This window comes from Bombus flavifrons, chromosome 5, assembly GCF_040668555.2.
Source record: "Bombus flavifrons isolate JBK064 chromosome 5, iyBomFlav1_principal, whole genome shotgun sequence".
Lineage (NCBI taxonomy): Eukaryota > Metazoa > Arthropoda > Insecta > Hymenoptera > Apidae > Bombus > Bombus flavifrons.
In genome coordinates this window covers 18,000,609-18,020,656 of record NC_138446.1, presented here as the reverse complement: position 1 = coordinate 18,020,656, position 20,048 = coordinate 18,000,609, and the positions used below count along the sequence as shown (strand labels likewise).

General features: G+C 41.6%; 1 protein-coding gene and 1 non-coding gene across 13 annotated transcripts in view; one reads left to right on the top strand and one right to left on the bottom strand.

Annotated features, from left to right (window-relative positions):
• raskol (Ras GTPase-activating protein raskol) overlaps positions 1-20,048 on the top strand; it is a 257,001-nt gene that overhangs the window by 173,376 nt on the left and 63,577 nt on the right. For 3 of the 12 annotated variants that reach the window (XM_069112670.1, XM_069112668.1, XM_069112672.1), the window contains exon 1: positions 17,429-19,680. The exons of the other annotated variants lie outside the window; for them this stretch is intronic. In XM_069112670.1, the coding sequence (XP_068968771.1) occupies positions 18,840-19,680 (841 nt within the window). In that variant the 5' untranslated portion in view covers positions 17,429-18,839. Of the gene's footprint in view, positions 1-17,428; positions 19,681-20,048 lie in introns of those variants that run through there. 12 annotated transcript variants of the gene reach the window in all.
• TRNAL-CAA (transfer RNA leucine (anticodon CAA)) lies at positions 10,072-10,192 on the bottom strand. The gene is made up of 2 exons: positions 10,155-10,192; positions 10,072-10,116 (listed from the first exon to the last, which is right to left on the bottom strand). It is a non-coding gene; the product is annotated as a tRNA-Leu (tRNA).

Genomic DNA, 20,048 nt, shown 5'->3' with positions numbered 1-20,048 from the left:
AAATGGCTTTGGGAAGGGAAGGGGGACGGAAGTGGTTCGCTCACGGGTACGGATCACGCTCCGTTATTTCCTGGCAGACGCGAGTCGATTCGGCGACCCTGTGCACACAGTGCACGGTGCACGCGCGTTCCTTTTAATCCACGAAACCGAACCACCGTGGTGAGCTGTTTTTAAACTGGTATGGCGACGCAACGCGTTCCTCGGTTCTGATGGCGGGGCGCGACGATTAGATATCGACGGATATACACACGTACGCATCGAGTTGAGGGGTGTGTCGCGCGTTCTTTCTCTCGCGACACATCCTTTCGTTTTTTACGATCGTTGTCGAAAAGATTCTTCCAACTTTAACGGAAGATCCACCGATATTTTTGGAACAGCGGTATCGAAAAACGATAAATCGTCGCATCGACGAATCCGGTACATTTGCTCGTGAAAAGGGACGCACCGCTATTAAGTTGATCGGCGATCTAAACGTACAGTCTATCGACTACGCGAGAGGATAAAAAATACTGTTTCCAATGATTAACGCGCGATTAATCAACGAATCGATCGATCGATAGGTTTAATAGCCAAAATAACGGCTTCGTAGCAGTGCCCTGATTAAGACTCTGCTAAGCTACGGCGAACAGTTGTTTCCCTTGGAGAGCAGCTTACGAAATCTTACCACTTCGGATAGCTAAGCATTTTTCCCTCTCCGGTGTAATATATCGAACTGAAGAACGAACGTTATAAGATAACGAAAACGTAAAAATAGCCTATTCGTATATAAAACGAAGGCGTGTCTATATAATTTACATTTAAAAATAAGTTGGGATAATTCTCAGTGTCACGAGATAATCGTACGTATCAGCGACTAATCCACGCGTCGTATATTTTTAGCGCGTTTCTTATATTTTGAAATCAGATCGAATTTTAGCGAGATAATGTTTCTATGAACCTTATAGCTGTCATTTTGTTTATCGTTCTCTGTTTATTAGCATCGAGTCTGTTGGTAATTAAACCGGAAAACGAAGAACCATACGTATACGTAGTTCTGGAGTATATTTGCGTGGTGTGCCTCTTAAAAAGCCCTTCTATCGGAGGTCTGCTTAATTTTTTCGTTACCATTAACTCGAGAAGGAATCTAGACTCGATTAACGGTTGCCTTTCAGGCAGAAATTCAAGGTATTTCGGTATCCTGTATCGCTCGTGCCGGAAATAAAAGAGTATTCTTAGCGGCGGACTCGTGAATATGTACCGCAGCTTCCGGTACACACGTTCGGTTCATTTGTTTCTTTTAATAACGAGATTTCAACGTGGAAAGAATCACAAAACGCGAATAGCCACAAATGACTCGAGCCACGTCGCATACGAATTAGTCGAAACCTTAACACGAACGTTCGTTCGATCGTAAATATACTATGGCTTTTGTTTTCTTTAACTCGATACACCACGTGCACACGTTTTCACAGAAAATTCGTTATTTTCCACCGTTTATAAGAAAGAGAATGAGACGTGTTTTCGATATGCTGGGAAATGGCAATAGTTGTGCGTTTAAGGGCTAATATTTATTTATCTCGTCTCATCGTTGGAATTTTGCTCGATGGACGATATCGAGTACGTTTGTCGATAAATTCAGTCGGTTTTAGCGAAATCAATCCTTTTACCTGTTCGTTCGTAGACGTGGCTTCAGTTCTTCGCAGGTTTCTTTTTGTCACTTTTCGTCTTTTCGCACTTTTCTCTCAGTTTCTTTTGTTCCTCCTCGAGAATCGCGAGCCATTGCTCCTTTGATCCACAAAATGAAATAGGCGGTATCGTATCCAAGTGTTCATAGTACGTATCCCATTTGTTCACGAAATACTCCGCCATGTCGCACTTGGGCCAGGGTTTCGCTTTACACGAAGGACCTTTCGCAGATAATTAGTTTTCGACAGCGTTGGAATATAAGATGTATGAAATTAGCGTGTATTTCAGAATTCTATAAAATACGTGATAGGTAATATACCGGCACGCGTAGAAAGGAGTTGCTTGGTCGATCGGTTTAAGGAAACTGTATTCGTTTAAGAATGTACGTATATACGAAGGAATCGCGGCTGGACATTATCACGATGAAATTCATCTTCTGTATCGTCCGAATCATCTGGTGCCCGGTTGTCTAACTTCGGTCCCCGTTAAAAAAACCGCAATTTAAAATAACGCTCCTCGTAGTGGATTTACAATTTGTAATTTATAATTTGTACGATTTTATAACGATTTTATAATTTTTCATTCGCCGCGAAATCACGATAACTATCGCTCCGAGTTTGCTCCCTGTTGCACCAGGTGAAAAGTCGTATTTTCAACTAGAAATACGCGCGATATAGAAGTTTCTTCGTCGTTATACAAATTAATTTCGGTTAAAAGTTTCTTTTCTTTCTTTTTTCCCTTTTGGGAAAATAAGTATATTTGCTTATCGTAAATTATTTACCACCGCAGGGAGTACGAGGACAATCGTGTTGTAGCCCGTTTCGATGGTAGCAATCGCAATCTATGTAAACTACTCCTGCACACAGTTCCCGAGATTTAATTTTTTTCAAACGGATCTTGTTCGTCGGTTTTTCCAATAATTTCTTCGACTTCGAATCTCCATTTTTTGGCCGTGGGTTTGCGCGCTGAACTTGCCGAGACTTTTCAACGTTCTCTGCCTAGAAAACATCTCGAACTTAGTCCTTTGTCGCATTAAAATCCGCTGTTCGTTATGATTTCTCGTTCGAATATTACAAGTTTACGATTAAACGAGTAGATTCGTTTAACTAAATGTTCGTTTAATTGGCTATTGCGTAAAAGTTTGAAAATGGGATTCTGGTAATTTCTCAGCCATAAATTCAAATTAGCAGTTCGACGTCGGTATGCTGCCGCGTGCGTGTAGTCTCACCTGCCGTACAATTTTCCAAGGTAAATATGTAAATGGAAAACGCGGCAACGCTTGGAAAAATAAAAAACGTCGTTTCACGTCTGCCGTCGGCAACGCTTGAAAAACGCGAGACGTCGATTCACGTCACCCGACGTCCTCGGCTGTGTTATGTATGGATAATGAATTTCGTAATACTCGTTCGAACATCGCGAATATCGTAAGGTACGGAATAAACGATTTTATTTTCAACCTTGCTGTAACGAATAAGACGAATAATATCTCGTGTATTCGACGCTAAGTATTTCCGAACCTCTTAAATCCATCCAAATTCTCGACATTCCTCGAAAGTCTATTAGGTTGGCTTTCTACGTTACAGTATCTACGCTATAGAGAACGTCCATCTTAATAAATACGCTTTACACAATTTTTCATTAGAAACAATTTTATTAAACGAGTTGCACCGTAAATTACAATTTCACTTGCAAAGCGACTACGTTTTTTCAACGGTTACTGACACTTGTATATCGCACAGACTCGACCAAGACGCGCCCGAACATGTTTTAGGGAAAAATAAAGAAAAGGAATACGAGTCGACCCTGGTTATTCCCTTAAGTTCATCGAAGGCCGACGAAATAAAACCAACCTGTGTGGTTTCGTTGGTTCGTGGTTAGTTGGGACATGCATCGGTTCGTTGCAAACATTGCATTTCTTTCCTTTTTAATTCGAGTACGATGTTTGGAACAGGCAAAGTGCACTGATCCTGGAGACCGTTCCTCTTTGAACGACATGCTTCGTAGCGAATCAGTATATTCGGAGGCATATATTCCCTATACCGAGTCAGCAATTCCTCTGACGTAATTCGAGGAACACCTTTCGGCTTTGTACAATCCTCTGCATCGCTTTTGGATACTTCATCCTTCGTTTTGTCCACAACTGTACACGGTACCAAAAGATATTTCTGCGTTTTAACGTCGGTAGAGTCGGTCTGCGATTCTGGATGTTGCTGAAGCGTACTCGAACACGATTTTGATCTATCCGTAGACTCGTGCCTGCCACCAGAAGCGCCAGCGTTGGTACGAGGTTTTCGACAATTTGGCTCGAACGAATTCGAACACGACTTAGGTTTGGGCGTTGGCTGACAGCAATAAGCAGGACAAACTTGTCTTCTCGGCTCCCGTTTCCAGGTATTTGATTTATCGACGCCAAAGGAATCGAGGCCGTTTCTACGTTTCACTGCCGGCAAATCGCGCTTAATATCGGTAACGTGCTTTTCTTTCGGTTGCTTAGTGCTTGGACAAATAGCTGCGTAATTCGATGGCGAACACTGGAATTTTGAAGCAGGTTCTTCGAAGCCTTTGATCCGAAAACGATCTTCTTTGTCGATAGTATCGGCTGATTGTTGGATTATCCTAGCAGTCGGTCCTTCCTCGCAAGCCTTAGATTCCATGTAACCGTAATAATCTTCGGCCCGTGGAAAAGCGATCATTCGTGTTTCCGGTCCACGCTCGTCGATCTTCGTTTCGAGAATACCGTGTGAACACGGTCCCGATTTCTCTGGTGGGCAGATAAAACCCACAGCCGTGGGCCGCTCGCTATCTCGAGGCACACGCGTCTCGAAACACCTTTTCGCTCCAATGTCCCTGTCGTTTTTCAAGCATTTGGTGATCCTAGCTGTCGCCTGTTTCTTAGACGCGGTACAACCGAAGAACGTCACAGGTGCGTCACGCTCTTCCACGTTACAACGGGCGTCTGCCTCTTCGATCGTTGGGCCGTACGCGACTTTGGAATACGGTTTGTCCGGATGTTTGTCGCCTTTTTCGATGTGTAACGTCGTTATCTTATCCGAGCCATTCGCGGACCGATTTTCTGTTGGAACCAAGACGGCTCTAGCGACTGGTCCCTCGGAACATTCGCGGGATTCCAGGCAAAAGGTCATAGGACGTTTCGCTATTGGACACGATTCGTTAGACGTCGTTGAATCTTCTCGAGGGTAAGACGCGATCCTGGAAGAGAAGTTGGTTTACTTGAAGCGAACGAAGGTGTGGAACAAGTTTCGAGTTTAATTTTCCTTTTGCCAAAGTTGCAACGATATAGGAAATTACGTTACTCGAGTTGGCTTCTCTAAAAACGTATGTATTTTTGAGATAGTTGTTCTTCGCAGACGTTCTAGTAAAGATTATGGTAATAAATTCGTTGGTGGAGAATCGTGGGTGGTAATTAATTACAGCTCATAGTACGTTACGTCCTTCCTACCTGGCCGATGGTCCAAATTTTGTCGCTTTCGTCTCGACGAGCAAATTTATCTTCTGGCTGGCTGTGCACCGATCCCCGGGAATTTGGACAATATGCGCCACAGGTTGATCACCTTCGAAACGACACTCCAGCAACGTAGATCCTGGTGGATAGCGCGGACAGCAGGTGGGTAGCGTGATTGCTGGATGTTGTTGAACGTCACGACGCTGTAGGAATCGAATTACATACAGCTCGTATTGTCCACTTGTCGTTGCCTCTTTCTTTTTTTCTGGTTGACTTTCGCGAACCATCTTCCACGTTTTTGTCCCAGACGAGTTACGCTCTCTAAATAGCTCGCGCCAAATTATTTTCGTACACGATTTGATAGTTTTCGGCAAATTGTGTACGTTTTAGGGAACAAACGAGTTAGAATCTTATGCGTAATCGGATTGTTTTGACTCGATTGTTACAACAATATAGTCGTATTCGTTCGATTCTCCGACCTTTCACCTTTTTACGACTATAAAAGTAACGAAACCCGTACTACGCGAGTTGCGCTAAAATTTCACTACGGATTTTGCATTATACATCCGTTAAGTATCGATGATCTTTTAAAAAATTGATTTGTTATAGATTTATCATACCGATTCTTCCGCTGTTATTTGACGTTGTTGGATTATAGGTAACGCGTAATATAATTTCGCTTATGTACTTTCGAAATAGAAAGAGTACATGGTTTACTTACGCTTCCTCGGTCTTTCCCGTTGTATGATTTGTAATTTTTAGGATTGCACGGGAAATTTAAAAATAAATTACAATACGCAATCGCGCTTACTTCGCAGAGAAAAGATCGGAAAGAAGCTAACGGTTAATAACGTTTGTCATTTGCATGAAATTGCGTTCAATTTACAGAAATAAACGATTATAAGTTTAATAATTGTAAATTACCTTATAAAGAATCTTTCGTTCGAAGAAGAACGTAAAAAATGGAATATACGTTGAACGCTGAAATTTAAGCGTACAAACATAAAGTAAAGTTCACGCGGAATGGTTTTTTATCTAAATAAATTTTCTTTTTAATTCTTTTCTTTCCTTTTTAATACGGAAAACCTTATAGTAATTGTACTAATCGTGTTTCTTAGATTTTGTATTCGAGGAAACTGATTACAAGAAAATACTTAGCGTCGAATATTTATAATTTCCTTAACACCTATTGTTCGAACATCTAATCGTTCAAGTGAACAGCTACATATTAAGATTCGTAAGGTTATCTGTAAAACTTGAAGAGGAAGGTTAAAAATCGATCTAGACTCTTACTACCGTAACTCAAAATTCGTTGTTACACGAACGAGCTTGATTTTTGTTTTTGCACGAGTGGATTTCTTACCTCGGGAGAAACAGTTTGTAGTTGTTTTTCGATTTCGCTGCAAACGCCTACCAACTGAGAGTCGTCGGTGTTCTTGCTAAAAGGGCAGAGTTCGATATTAAAAAACATGTATTTAGTTTAAAGCATCGTGCGATTAACATCGCGTTGGCAAATAATTCGTTCGCGTAGATGCAAAGGGGTCGTGTAATGAAAAATAATTTTTAAACAACAAAGTAGTATCCGGTGTACCGTTTCTCTCATCGTTATTATTACGATAGTGCTCGAAGGTACTGTCTTTCTGTTGACAAAAATTCACCGCTGCTTTAGAAACCTGAGTTTCTAAATCCTCTTTGTACGAAATAAATGTCTATGTCTATCTTTTAGATTTACCCCTCTGTACATTAACACGCAACTAAGAATCGGTCTGTGTATACAACGGCGGGCCGATGGCTCGATTCCAGAGCATTGATTTGCATTGCTTGCGAATTTCGCATTGCTCGTTGAACTAGTCAGCAGGATTGGCCGTTCATTGATTCAAATCCGAAATAAGCACGCTGGCGAATGTCCAGCCAGCGTATGCAAATCTCTCGGCCACTCCCCTATAAAAAGAAACTTGACGTTATGGTACAGCTGCACCCTTCTACCGCGCATCGTTCTCTCCTTCATAATTCGAACCCGTTGCACTTTTCTTTTTGTCAAATTGTATTTTCCAGTGAACGCGCACTCGGATTCGTTAGAAGCGATCTAATCGCGTTCAAATACTATCCTAAATAAATGTCGCGCGTTGAACGAGTTACACGTGTACAAAGAAATTTGTATTTACGATATACGTGTACATAGGTAATTTGAATTTCCTAGAATGTTTTGTTATACGTAATTAAAAAAAAAAACATTTACGTTTTATAACAGTCTGTCAGAGTTATTAAGAAAATATTAATAATATTATTCTGTATAAGATGTAACAGAAGTAAAATGTCTTGTATTTTTTAATTACGTTCAGTTTTACTTATATTCTGCAATGTATCGGTAATATCAAATCCATCGAAGAAAGTCCATTCCAAATTGAAGAAAACGGAAATAGAAGATTACATAAACCACAAATAGTGCGTTAACTTTCAGCGAGCGAAGTCGGTACGATCCATTTCTTTTTTCATTGTTTCTTTAGCCGCGTTACATCTGACCGGTTATAGCGATTGATACGTTGGAAATTTTCTATATCACTTTCACGGATTTAGAATGGAATACTAATGCATAAGCATTCGTTTGGTTAGATAAACTTTACGTTTTATCTCTTACGATCAAGGTGAAAGTGATTCTATCTAACAGAATTAAAATAAACGTTATCTCGTTTAAAACGATCATTTGCGAAAATTTACGCAAACTGACTACGATTATATATTTAGATTCTTACGTTTGAAGAATATTAGTTTCTGGCACACGCATATTCTTTGCAGCAGTCGCCATAATTTTCTTGATTATGTATCCTCTTTATTGGTACGTCAATGAGACTTGAGTGCATACCTCGTACACTCACAAAAACACGCATAATTTAAGAATTTTCAATAAAAATTTATGTTTTCACAAAAATTTTAAAGCTTCCACATGTTTCTACCGCCTGAAGCCTGATGCGTAGCAATTCTTTCTTCTGTTTCCGATTCTGCTATTCGTAGCAATTGAAAAATCGAGAATATATTCAAACGGAACACACTGTCTCCTAATCGATCATAGTGAAATAATACATACGCATTTCGAGAAGTAGCAATTTCTTACACTGTAAAACGCGTGACGTCTGTCTCTATATTTTCTCGTTAATTCTTATAATGCAGGATAATCCAAACATCCGTTCGTTCGTGTTCGATTTTAAGAAATTTTGTTCCATATTACAACTATTTAAATGACATTTGTAATTAACAGCGTGTTAACGTTTCACAACATATGTATTTGTACACTTTCCACTTGTACATCTTGAATAAGTATAAACGCGTTGTAATAGAGTTTAAAGATAAATAAAGGTTTATTACAGATGTAAAATGTACAACGTGACTCCCGGTGTGCTTATGCAAATAATATAAATCATCGAACCTTCGCTGGTGGCGGTGTTCCCTTTCCAAGCTGGATAAAACGAGGATTGTAAAACGTTAGTGCGACATGCAGCTACATACAAAGTTAATCTAATTGAAAATATATGTCGTTTTATCGGATCGTAATTCCTTATCGGGTCTGCCGCAGTCGTGAATAGATCCTGCAGCGTCGTGGTACCATAAATACCATGGCATACCGCGGTAAAATTAAACACGAGTATTCTTGTTCGAGTTACGAGTATTCGAATATGACTATAGTATTGAAAAACTTACGAAATTTAGACTATGATTCGATACTGTATCTTACAGCCTTAAAGAGAGAGAGAGAGTGAGAGAGAGAGGGGGGGTTGTACTAATTACTTCCGAAAATCACCCGCTGGATCAAGAAAACAAAACGGCTAATAACACATCTTATCCACGCATCCATTTACGATTACAAACGTGAATCGTTATCGATTGTCTCTCGAGGATCGCGAAGAAGAAACCAGGTAAATGACCAGACGGAATATCAGCTGGTGGATACGTGTATCGAGGCTACATGCGAGTGTCTATTCAAACAGCAGGACGGACACTACCTATAGCGGTTTCGTTACGGTCGAACGGTGGAACGAGTTGAAAACTAACGAACCTTTCTCCCCTTGCACCGAACTAGCCCGTAATACCTCGACAGAGGTTCTAGGGCAGATCTGCCGTTGTTTTCAGCTCTGAATCTGACTTATCGCGCAACGTTCGCAGGTACAATGAATCACGATTTTCCGACAATCTACGTGTCTATCCATCACTGCTGATCGTTTGAATCGACTAGATGTAATTCGAAAATCAATATCAAGCGATTGTGGAAAGATGCGTGAATCGGCTGCGGTAACTAACGTACGATCAATTTTGCTGGATTTTTATAATCTACTATTAAATGAAATTTGGATTGTGAGGTGGAGTGGTAAATATCGACGGGATCGAGTTTAACGCTAGTCGCCAGAAATAATAATTCGTTCTTTACAAATACATATACGTTTACCATTCGAGGACGTTTGGTACTCGAAGCGTAGTTGCTGTTTTTGAGACATTTAACGTTTTAGACATTTTGAATAAGTAACGTTACGTTTGTAGCTCAAATATAGATATGCGAGTAACACAATTTGTATAAGTTTTATATTTGCAAGTATTCTTTGCAGTATTACGAACTAATATTACATTATCGTATGTAATTTACGATTTAAAAGCATACTATTTGGAAATATTATATCACAGATACGAACGTTGCCGCGAAATAAAATAATTACGAATTTAAACAAGATAATTATTTTATTTCAATGATGCTTCGTACAAACATCTATGGACAATTAAACATCATTTCTTCGTTTTTTGTGAAATAAAAAAAATTACCACATGCAGCGGGATTTGAACTCGGGATACTCGCCCTACCTACGATCGAAGAGGTCCAACGGTATTTTTATACAAAGTTAACACAAGTAGGCTGTTTTTTCAATTTTGAAAAACTTTTTAACAACTTGCAAAAGATTTGTCAGGAGTGGGATTCGAACCCACGCCTCCAGAGGAGACCAGAAGGCACGTGGGATCAGTTAGTAACTGATAAGGTGAACACCTTGAGTCTGGCGCCTTAGACCGCTCGGCCATCCTGACATGTGGTAACATCTTCTCATAAAATATGAAACATTCTTCTCTGATTATGTTTTGTAGCTATTTTATGACGCTTTAGTGCTACGATTTTCTCTTTTTAACGGAATATACATAAATAAGATAGTTCTGTTCCTGGGTATATAAAACATTGGTAAATTCAGCTTTGTAACGAGATATACTATTATTTACATTGTTATTTTCATTTTTAACCTTTTGTTAGAATTTTTGAAAATTTAATTTTTAACAATTAAATTTTAATAAATATATCTTCCTCGGCATCGGCGAACGATCATCAACGAACCTTTAACAGGCATGAAACGCAAAACGAATCGCATACGATAGTAGTAGCAGCACATTGATACAGGATCTCTCGTAGCTTCAACGAGACACCGATAAATTAGTTTCGTATTATCCCCCTGTCCTTGGTATCGCCTTACGACCCCCGGCCGGTAGGTCCTTCCCATCATCGACTACCGTATCTTTTCCCCACGAACTGTCTCGTCGATAAAAACAGCGTGAGCCAACCGACGCGACGCATAAGAAAAAAGAAGAAAAACAAGCGGCGCGACGAAACAGAAAGAGACACACGGATCTACACGGAGCGGCGTCTCTTTTTTTTTTTATACGCACGACCACCGTTGTCCCTTAATCCGTTGACGACGGCGCGGCGCGGGCGTTGTTTAATCCGCTCGTAAATCTGGCGCTTATTTTCCGCGAGCGAGCAGCGAACGAAGGGAACGATAGGGGTTAGAATTAAGACAGCGCGAAGTTCATTGCCAACGTTAATAGAATAACGTAATGGAATGCGCGGTGCACTTTGTGTCTTATACGGGTCCTGATAATTACGCGATCCCCGATGTCGTTCACCCCGACGCGGCGCGGCGCGGTGTGGCGTGGCATCGTCGGCTTTTCCATCGTGTTCGGCGTCGGCCTTAATTAATCAGCCGAGAAGCAGAGGCTGTCGATGCCGATGGTGAACGGGCTTTGGATCGCCTAATAACGATACCGATTCGATGGCATAATGAAATAAAGGCAGTCTTAAAGATACAAATACGCGTCAATGATATAACTTGGAAGTTACAAAGCAAAGAGTTATAGTTAATTTAATTACAAATCGAAAGTCGTTTCTTTTAGTACGTCAGCGTTCGCAATCGATAGTATGATAATCGAAATCGCCCTACATCCCAGAGAGGAAGACTCGAAGAAACACGTCCAAGATAATGATTAATGTCGCGAAAAGTAATTGCTATCCTGGACAAGCTTAGCCCAGCGATTTATCTTTCGGTCGAATCAATAGTACTCGTTCCTTCGTCTCTATCACTGCAAGAGGAAATAAGTTTTGATTTACAACGCAGACACGGTCGAGATCAGCCGGATCGCGTTAGGCTCGCTACTAATTACAGCTTATTGTATCCAAGCACGATGGTTTCGCGGTTTCGCGTCGCGGCTAGCCGCGCGAATCGACCACGATCGATGCCGGAATCGTTAATTAGGATCGTCGAGGGCGGCTCTCGCTTCTTCTTCTCTCCGCTGCTACCGCTAATGACTCGTCGAATTTAGTTACTCGTGCTAAGACGCGTGTTTTTACGCGTCTTGCAATTGTTCTTTTTTTCAGGCTGATGGCGTTATTTCGCGGTGTGCGGTATTAAATTTTCTCAGAACGACCAATAGGAGCGGGTAATTAAACGCGAAGTGTCTCGTGCAGCTTCTTAGTGATCCAGATTTGTTTTTAATTGCGGCAAGTTGACGGTGTCTGTAGATAATACAAGTTTCGAGAGTAATATTTGCGTAGGTTTTAAATTAACACGTTCGCTGCGCATCAGATTGTCCTTATTTACGATTATCTGCTATACTGCTGTCCTTTTGGACTTGTTGTTACTTTCGATCAAAAACGTACCACACCATAAACGTACGTTAACTCTTTCGTTATTATAATAGCTGTTGGTAAATTTATCGTTGCGCATTAGTTTACGTTCTTTTCATCGATTATGCCGATACGACACGAGGTTTTGTTGAAGAAATCATATATCAAATTAACATAGTGCGTTATTCCTCGTTCTTCCGTTAAATTTCATTTTCACTCGTAGCTTCCTCAAATTAAGTATTTCGATCGCTCGTGCCACTTTTTCATACGAACATATTACACGCGTGTGGTCTTGAATGGTGGGCGTCATGTGGGATCAGTGCGATGCGATTAAGCAAGGTTGCGAGCTATATCGAAACCTCGCGTCTCGTAATCATGAAAATTGAAAGAGGAAATTGTTCAGTTCCTTGGAAGAGTGGGTTGCAGTTGTTTCGATGATAGCGATTTTGGCTAATTTGTCTTCTCGATGGTCTTTGGCCTTGGTACAAAGCGTTCGAGATCCGATTAAATGAACTAACGACAGATTTCGTACTTTGCATTTCGCGATTGCAGGTCTTGAACGACGCAGGATGGAAATTTATTCCGATTTATCGATCTATTCGAATTATAATCTTTGATCATCGCGCTACGTTTGACAGATTTAATAAAACAACGATACGTTTTCTCTTAAATTCGTTGCGCTAAATTTGTTGCGAATAGCAAAAGTGTCATTATTGATAAACGTGACAAAATCTAAAGAAACGTCGAGCGAAATATCGAAGAAGGAACGGGATCGGAGGAAGCTCGGAATGGATGGACGAATCAAGTAACAGCGAAAAACGGCCGAGCCGAGACAAACTCCATCATGCGCAAGGGCTGCCAGCAAGCGAAGAAAAAGAAGGACAAGAAGAAACATCGACGTCGTGGAACGCGAAAGAAAACGGGGCGTCGAGGGGCGCAGGAAGGACGGAAGACGTGGTGCAGAGGGGTCGTAGCGTGTGTCGAATGAAAAAGAATCTCGTGACGCACGTTTTCCTCGCAAACAAGCAGGATCCAGCAGCGTAACGTAGCTCCGTGGCTTTCCTCGTGCACGCGGCGCGGCGATCCATCACGCGTGCGCGTTACGCGTCTCGTACGCATCGTTTGCAAGCGACGAACGCGACCCATGGCGCCGTCCATGGCGATCCTTATCGACCAAGATCCGCGCGGAATCGATCGCTGTTCATTGTACGAATGTAGAGATACACTCGATGGATGGAAAATTCGAAGCGCGATCGCCCGATCGATCAACGTTCCACGTTGGAATTGGAACGGAATAAGGCGTCGATTGAACGCAATTTCAGCGCGCCTTCTCCGCCATTACCCGACTGCTTGAGAAATCGAGGAAGAATCGTCGATAACGAATTTCACCGAAGATATTAACACTCGTACACTCGTCTAGAATGTATATTATATACGCGAGCGATCATAACTAGACCGTTTTATAAGGCGTAAAAAAGCATTCTGTGCTTTTAGTTTTACGCTCCGTTTCGTTATTTCGGTGTTAGACATTTTGGATATTCTTCCGAAGGACACCGGTGACCGTTTGGCTTGAAATTTAAAAGAGGTGGTAGACCCGAAACGTAGAATTTTAGCTTTGGATATTTATCGGTTTCCGAGATAGTAATACAAATCTTTCGATACTATACATTGAATGCTACCTATTTAGACGTTGCTGATACAACAGTCTTCGTTGTATTAGTCGTTGTCCTATAAATACATCCCGAGGCTCCTGTCGCTATTATGTCATCGGCAACGGTTGTGTTAGTAACGTCTGTACAGGCACCGTTGCACGCGTGTATAGTACCGAAAGATTTTTATTAATATCTCGAAAAGTAATAAGTGCCCGGAACTAGAATTTTATATTCGAGGTCTACTCCCTTTAAATTTCAAGTAAATTGGCCACCTTTCGCAAGTGCAACCGACATTTTATATCCAATGTCTGCATACGATTCAATACATGTCCTAGATGCAACAAATTTGCCTATGCGCCCACGTAATGCATATCTAAGAATTTTGATTCGAATTCTTTTAATATTCGGATTGATTCATTCTATAAGCACGCTGCCTGCAATGTTCTATCTACATGGATCGCATGCATATCCCATAAATAAGTCAGTTTTCAAAATTTTAGATGAAATTTAATATGTACTTAATCACAGAGCGTATACGAAATCTCAGTCTCGTAAAAAGTTAAGAAAGAAAATGGATTCTTGGGTTTAAAGCTACCCGTCGATTGCCATGCGAAGCTAAGGGGGTCAGGATGACGCACGAGGATCACGCTCTGATATAATTGAAATTTAAGCGACACCCTCTGCTTCCTCGGACTGCGCCCACTGGAAACATAGAAGTATGTATAAATGGCACCTGTTGGCGAGAAACACGCGAAGGATGACACCTACTGTTCCTGATGAAATTTAAATCGCGATTGCAACATTCGTTGATTGGACAAGTTTGCGTCAAGAATCGAACATTGATGCTGAATCGATGCCTCGGATCGGGGACAATGGAATTGATAATAATTGAGCGATTGCTCCGATAACCCAATTGAACACTACTCGAGCAAGCTAAGTCGTATGTTGCCTTGACGAAATTGAAATTTAAATCATAGCTGCTCGTATTGATGCACGGCACCTACGGTCTGTGATGAAACCTAGAGTTGCAAAATTTGTCGGTTTAACGATACCCGTCGCTCGGATAAAGAACAGTCGTCGACCGTCGGAATTAAAATTTCAACGATTCGCGCAATTCCAGCTGTCTCGGATTTAATTTACGTAATAGTACTATAATATGTGTATAATAATAAAGATAATCAATCACATATTACGTATAGTATACTTAGTATATTTACGTATAGTGTACGTATAGTATAATTAAAGGCTGATAGTCCTAGTGTCGATACAAAAATTTACTACTTTCTTCAGCGAAATATAGTATCATGTAGTATTTTATGGAGAAAGTCGCCGTAAAGTTTACGGTTGCCATAGAAATTGTCCGGCGAAAACGATCGACCTGGTTGAACGTACAATTTTGCAGAAGCGACTTGGTTTCACCAAACTATTTATGAATTTTTCCTGCTCGCAGAATTACGCTGTTAAATTATCTTTTTTCGCTCACAGGATGGAAATCGTCGTGATAGTAAATCGACGGCGTTTGCTCCAGTTTCGAAAGAGTTCCTGCAGAGCAGGAAACGATTATCGATTGCGATCTTAGGTCCGGTCTGAGTCAGCGGTGCTTTGAACGTTGGTAATAGACATGAAAAATTGCTTCGAATATCATCGATGATAACGTCTAAATTTCACATTCAATATTTAATCATCGGTACTATTGGATCGTGAGTAACCTCTACAACGATTTCGATTAAGATAATTTTGATTTGTATTCCTTATTTTACGTGATCAAGTCGCCGTCAACCGCATTTGTCGCGTACGATATAAAAATCAAATTAAAACTACATCGATTCGGAATAATACCATGGACATATATCTATTGGACGACGTTCTTTTAAAAAATTATTCGATCTTGAACCAATATCTAAAGACAGAAGGAAAAATCGTATATTCCTAAGTCAATGTAAATACATGGAAATAAGAAGATAAACGTTTTCTGTGAAAAGTAAAATCGTTTTTGCTTATTTCAAACGAACGCTACATACATACCTAACAATTTTACATCATTTTGAATTCCTCTGTAACTCGTCGAAGCTATTAATTCGCTGGAAATCACTAACGCAACTCTATCAGGATAAAATCATTCGCGTAGACAGTCTTCTATTTTCAGAAAGGTATTTCCTGTTTTTAAAAATACCTACTATGATACAGTGGATAGGATGGTACTTTTTCGATACACCGGAGTACTTAATCGTGCTTATCAGCTAGAACGATCAAAGTTCTATAACGCCGTTTAAGTAAACCAAGAGCGAGAAAGTGATCAAAGGCGAAATTTAATGTATAATTTTATTTTATTTAACGTGAATTTCATCGGACTTTAAGCGTAAATATTGGAATTTTTTTGGAAGTGACCGTTCGTTTAGAGGTGTAGAAAAGAAAGTACGAGCTGGACGAGCCTTCGAACAGTGACCATTGAACAGTAATTGACACACGGTATCAACGGCTGGAACGTGACGCGAATTTCATTCTTATAAATCGCAAACGGAATTAGATTCTTGTATTATACGACGGTACGAAGAAAGGTACCGACTCAACCTCTCCTAAATAGAAGCTTGATCGAGTGTAATGGATTCGAATAAGAATGAAATCAAGTTCGATGTAACTTGAGAATCTGAATCCATTTAGCGGCTACATGTTATTTCGTCGAATAAACATCGATTCGAACGTTTGCAATTACCAAATGTGAAATTGGGAACACAAAAGGAATGAATTTTGTTTTGTAGACTATAAGTCTTGAGATTTATATCTATCTACACATGTATGTACGATACGTACCTACGTATTTGTCATTTTGGTTTTTTATTTTCGTAGCATCGTCAGACTTTTCACTGGTAAAATTTTGGTCTTAAATTAATCGTATTACCTTAAAGGAGATCATAAAAATTAAAATGATAAAGAAAAGAATTTCATCTACTCGAAACGATTTAATACTTCGCGTGTATGTACACACCGATATGTATGCGCAGTTAATTAATCCTTCTGTCATGTTCTACACCTACGTTTTAATAACAACAAAATATTTTAAAGAATTTAAGATTTAATTAATCGCATTAATCATTTTGTGTCAGCACACAGTTTAACGTATCATAATGAATTACCATTAACGCGAGCATACAACCGATGTAACAGATAATTGCACGCGAAACGTATGATATACGTACGATATACGAGTATTTCTCGATGGAATCGACTCTACTCCGATTGTACATAAAAATATTCGTGCTATCAGCGAAAGATTAATTATAAAAGTTTGCCCTCCCTCGCTAGATCTCGCGCGGTCACTTTCAATCCGCCATTGAACGGCCCAGCATTCGGTTATCTTATCTACTGTACCTTTTAAAATTCCCACATCTCTAATTAGTACCGCGAAAGAATCTCGCTAATCGTATAGCCGAAGATTCTTTCCATATTGGCTATGCCAAACGGCTGAACAGAATTGGTGCAATTCATTTATACAATATCGTAAATAACATCGTAATTAACACCAGAATATAATATATATAAAGAAAGAATGCCGTGAATGCCATTCTGGACACGGTTGATCCTATGCCATGCCTATCCTTACGCTCGAGCCTACGAGCACGACGCGCGACGCGGCGCGGCGCGGCGCGGCAACGAGTTGTCTCTGGTGTTTGCTCGGTACGGCCGCCAGAGGCGCTGCATGTTACGTTCGGTTTCGCTAGAAGCTCGAACAGATAGTCGTGAAGCCGTCTGCCGTGTGGACGATCGTGCGACGTTGCTCCGCTCGTGTTAAGTCGTTTCGTTCGTTGCAAACCGTTGTCGATTTTGTGTGTCGCTCGAAAGACAGTGGTTGATGCGCCTGTCCTTGAGAAGAGAAACGAGAGATGCCGCCGTGCTCATCTCGACAGTTGGCGCGCATTCCTCGAACGCGATGACGGCCACGCCGGACCACGAGCGAACCCGATCTGGAAGTCGTGACTCAGATCCTTTTACTTTTCTTCGTATATACCTCGTGCCCGGTCGACCACTTCAAGTCCTTTCTATCCAGGCAATCGCGTTCGACATTCCCGTGCACAGAACAAAACGCAGTTCTCATTTGGGGTCTGTTCTTTTATCGCGCGATTCATTTTGAAACGCACGGTGAGTCTCTCGGTGGTCGTACATATACGTGTCAACCGATGGTATTTCGCACATTCTCGGAACCGTTTCGCCTGTCTCTGACAATGTACGTCTTATACATCGCGTTGTGCGAACTGTCGTGACGCGCTGGTCGTACATAGGATACTCATGTACCGTTTTGTCGATTATCGTCGATCGAGAGAGAACGAGTGCGCGGAGGAAACGCCACACCGGCGATTAAAAGGTGCCAACGGGAAAGCGTGTCGTAAATATCTGTCCGTAATCTTCAAATTTGTGAATCGACCGTGTAATGATCGGTTGTATGCCGGAGATTCCACGAACCGGGTGCCGAAGGACAAGAGTCACCGGCGACGATAGTCGAGCGAAAACATTGGTCGATAGTAAAAACACTGTTCACAGTTCAACGCTTGGCATTATCTCTGTCCGTGTACGCAACGAGGGTGACCGCTGTATTTGTTTTTCTCGATACACGTGCTCCTGCGAGCGGCGCGATACGTCGCTCCATCTATATTTAGTGGCATCGTTCGGAGCGAGAAATTCGTGAGCCCTCGATCGCAGTACGCGTTTTCTCGGTCCTTCGAAATCTCTCTCTCTCTCTCCCTCCCTTACCACTCTCCTCCCTCCCACCCACTCTCTCTCTCTCTCTCTCTCTCTCTCCTTCCTTCTCTTTCTAACGAGTAGGGTGTGAAGACGGAAACATAAGGTGAATTTCAGTGAACTCCCTCGGACCAATGCCGCGATGGTGAGAAACGTATGGTGTATTCACGTAAACTTTTCTCGCGGAACTGGTGGAATGGTGAACGTGTGACGTCTTTAACGATTCGATGCGACTTAAAGGCGCGCCCTAATTACGTAACTTTTGTTTCGAACCGATCAACGGATCTATTCGTACGACTAATATGAATCGATTTTACGGAACGGTGGTCGAGTTACAGTAAATCAAAGCGAAGGGAAGAAACTGTGAATCGTGACATGTGAACTAGTCGCATCCGGAGACATGTTGAACGCAGAGAACACCGAGGGTTCGCCGAAACGAAGGTCGACCTTCTACGTATCTTTAGATACCGATGCCCGACAACCCTCGAAGATCCCAAAAACGATCACCACCGAGTCCGACAAGTTCGTCAGTAACACCTTTCCCATAAGTAACTCGAAAACGGTGCCAAACGTCATTTTAACCCGTACTTTGAGCAACAAGGATGATTCCTTGTCAAATTCAAAACGTACGGAGGAGTCATTCCCCGAGTCCAGAGGTAAAGTGCAATCTTTGACGAAGATATTCGAGACCCCAAAGGGAGAGCAGATGACAAATAGCTCCGAACAGAGAAAGAAGGTGGAAAGAACCAGGTCGTTCAAAACCATCGAGAGGTTTCACAGTCGATTCACCGGTCGAAAGGATACGAACAGAAAGGACAGCCGTTTAAATAATACCATAGCGTGCTTCGAAGTGGAAGACGAGGACTCGAGGAAGAAACCGGATGCGGATAAGCGGACGAACTCGAAGAATCAGGATTCGAAGTCGAACGGTGCTGGTAAAATTAGTACGGAGACGAGAACCAAGCAGAATGGCAGTACGACGTTCACCAATTTGTTGATACGTAGAACACACAGCACGAAATTAGCCAGGAGTACGAGTACGTTGGTGAAGGCGACCGGCAGGCACGCATCGGTAGACAATCCGTGTAGCGTCGTGACGCCAGCCAGGGGAGAGAATCACCGGTCGAACACCGAGAAATCGAAGGAAGACGAGGCGCCGGACGATTCTGTCGCGGATAACGACGAGGGTACCGAGTCGTCCGTGTTCGAGGACGCCGACGCGGACGCTGGGATACATTCAGGTAGGCGTGCGCGAGTTGTGTACTTTGTAATCACGATGGGGAGCGTGGCTCGACGTGACGCCGATGGAGAACGAAATTTTTTTTCGATGACGAGATTCCATAGCATAGTTGTTCTTTAGGTTCGACGAGAAAGGACGATGACATAGTTAGGTTTGGGTTAGGTGCGTTTAATGCGCGCGCTTCGTAACCATTTGCTTACGGTTTCGGTTCTTCGAAAGTTGCGTTTCAACCATCGAAATCCTCGGATACGCTTCGAATATACGTTTGAATTTATTTCGATCGTTTCATGGCCCGTATGAAGAAAAATCGCGCGGAACAGTCGAGTGAAATCGACCAAAAAATCGTTAGATACTCGTCCGAATTTACTG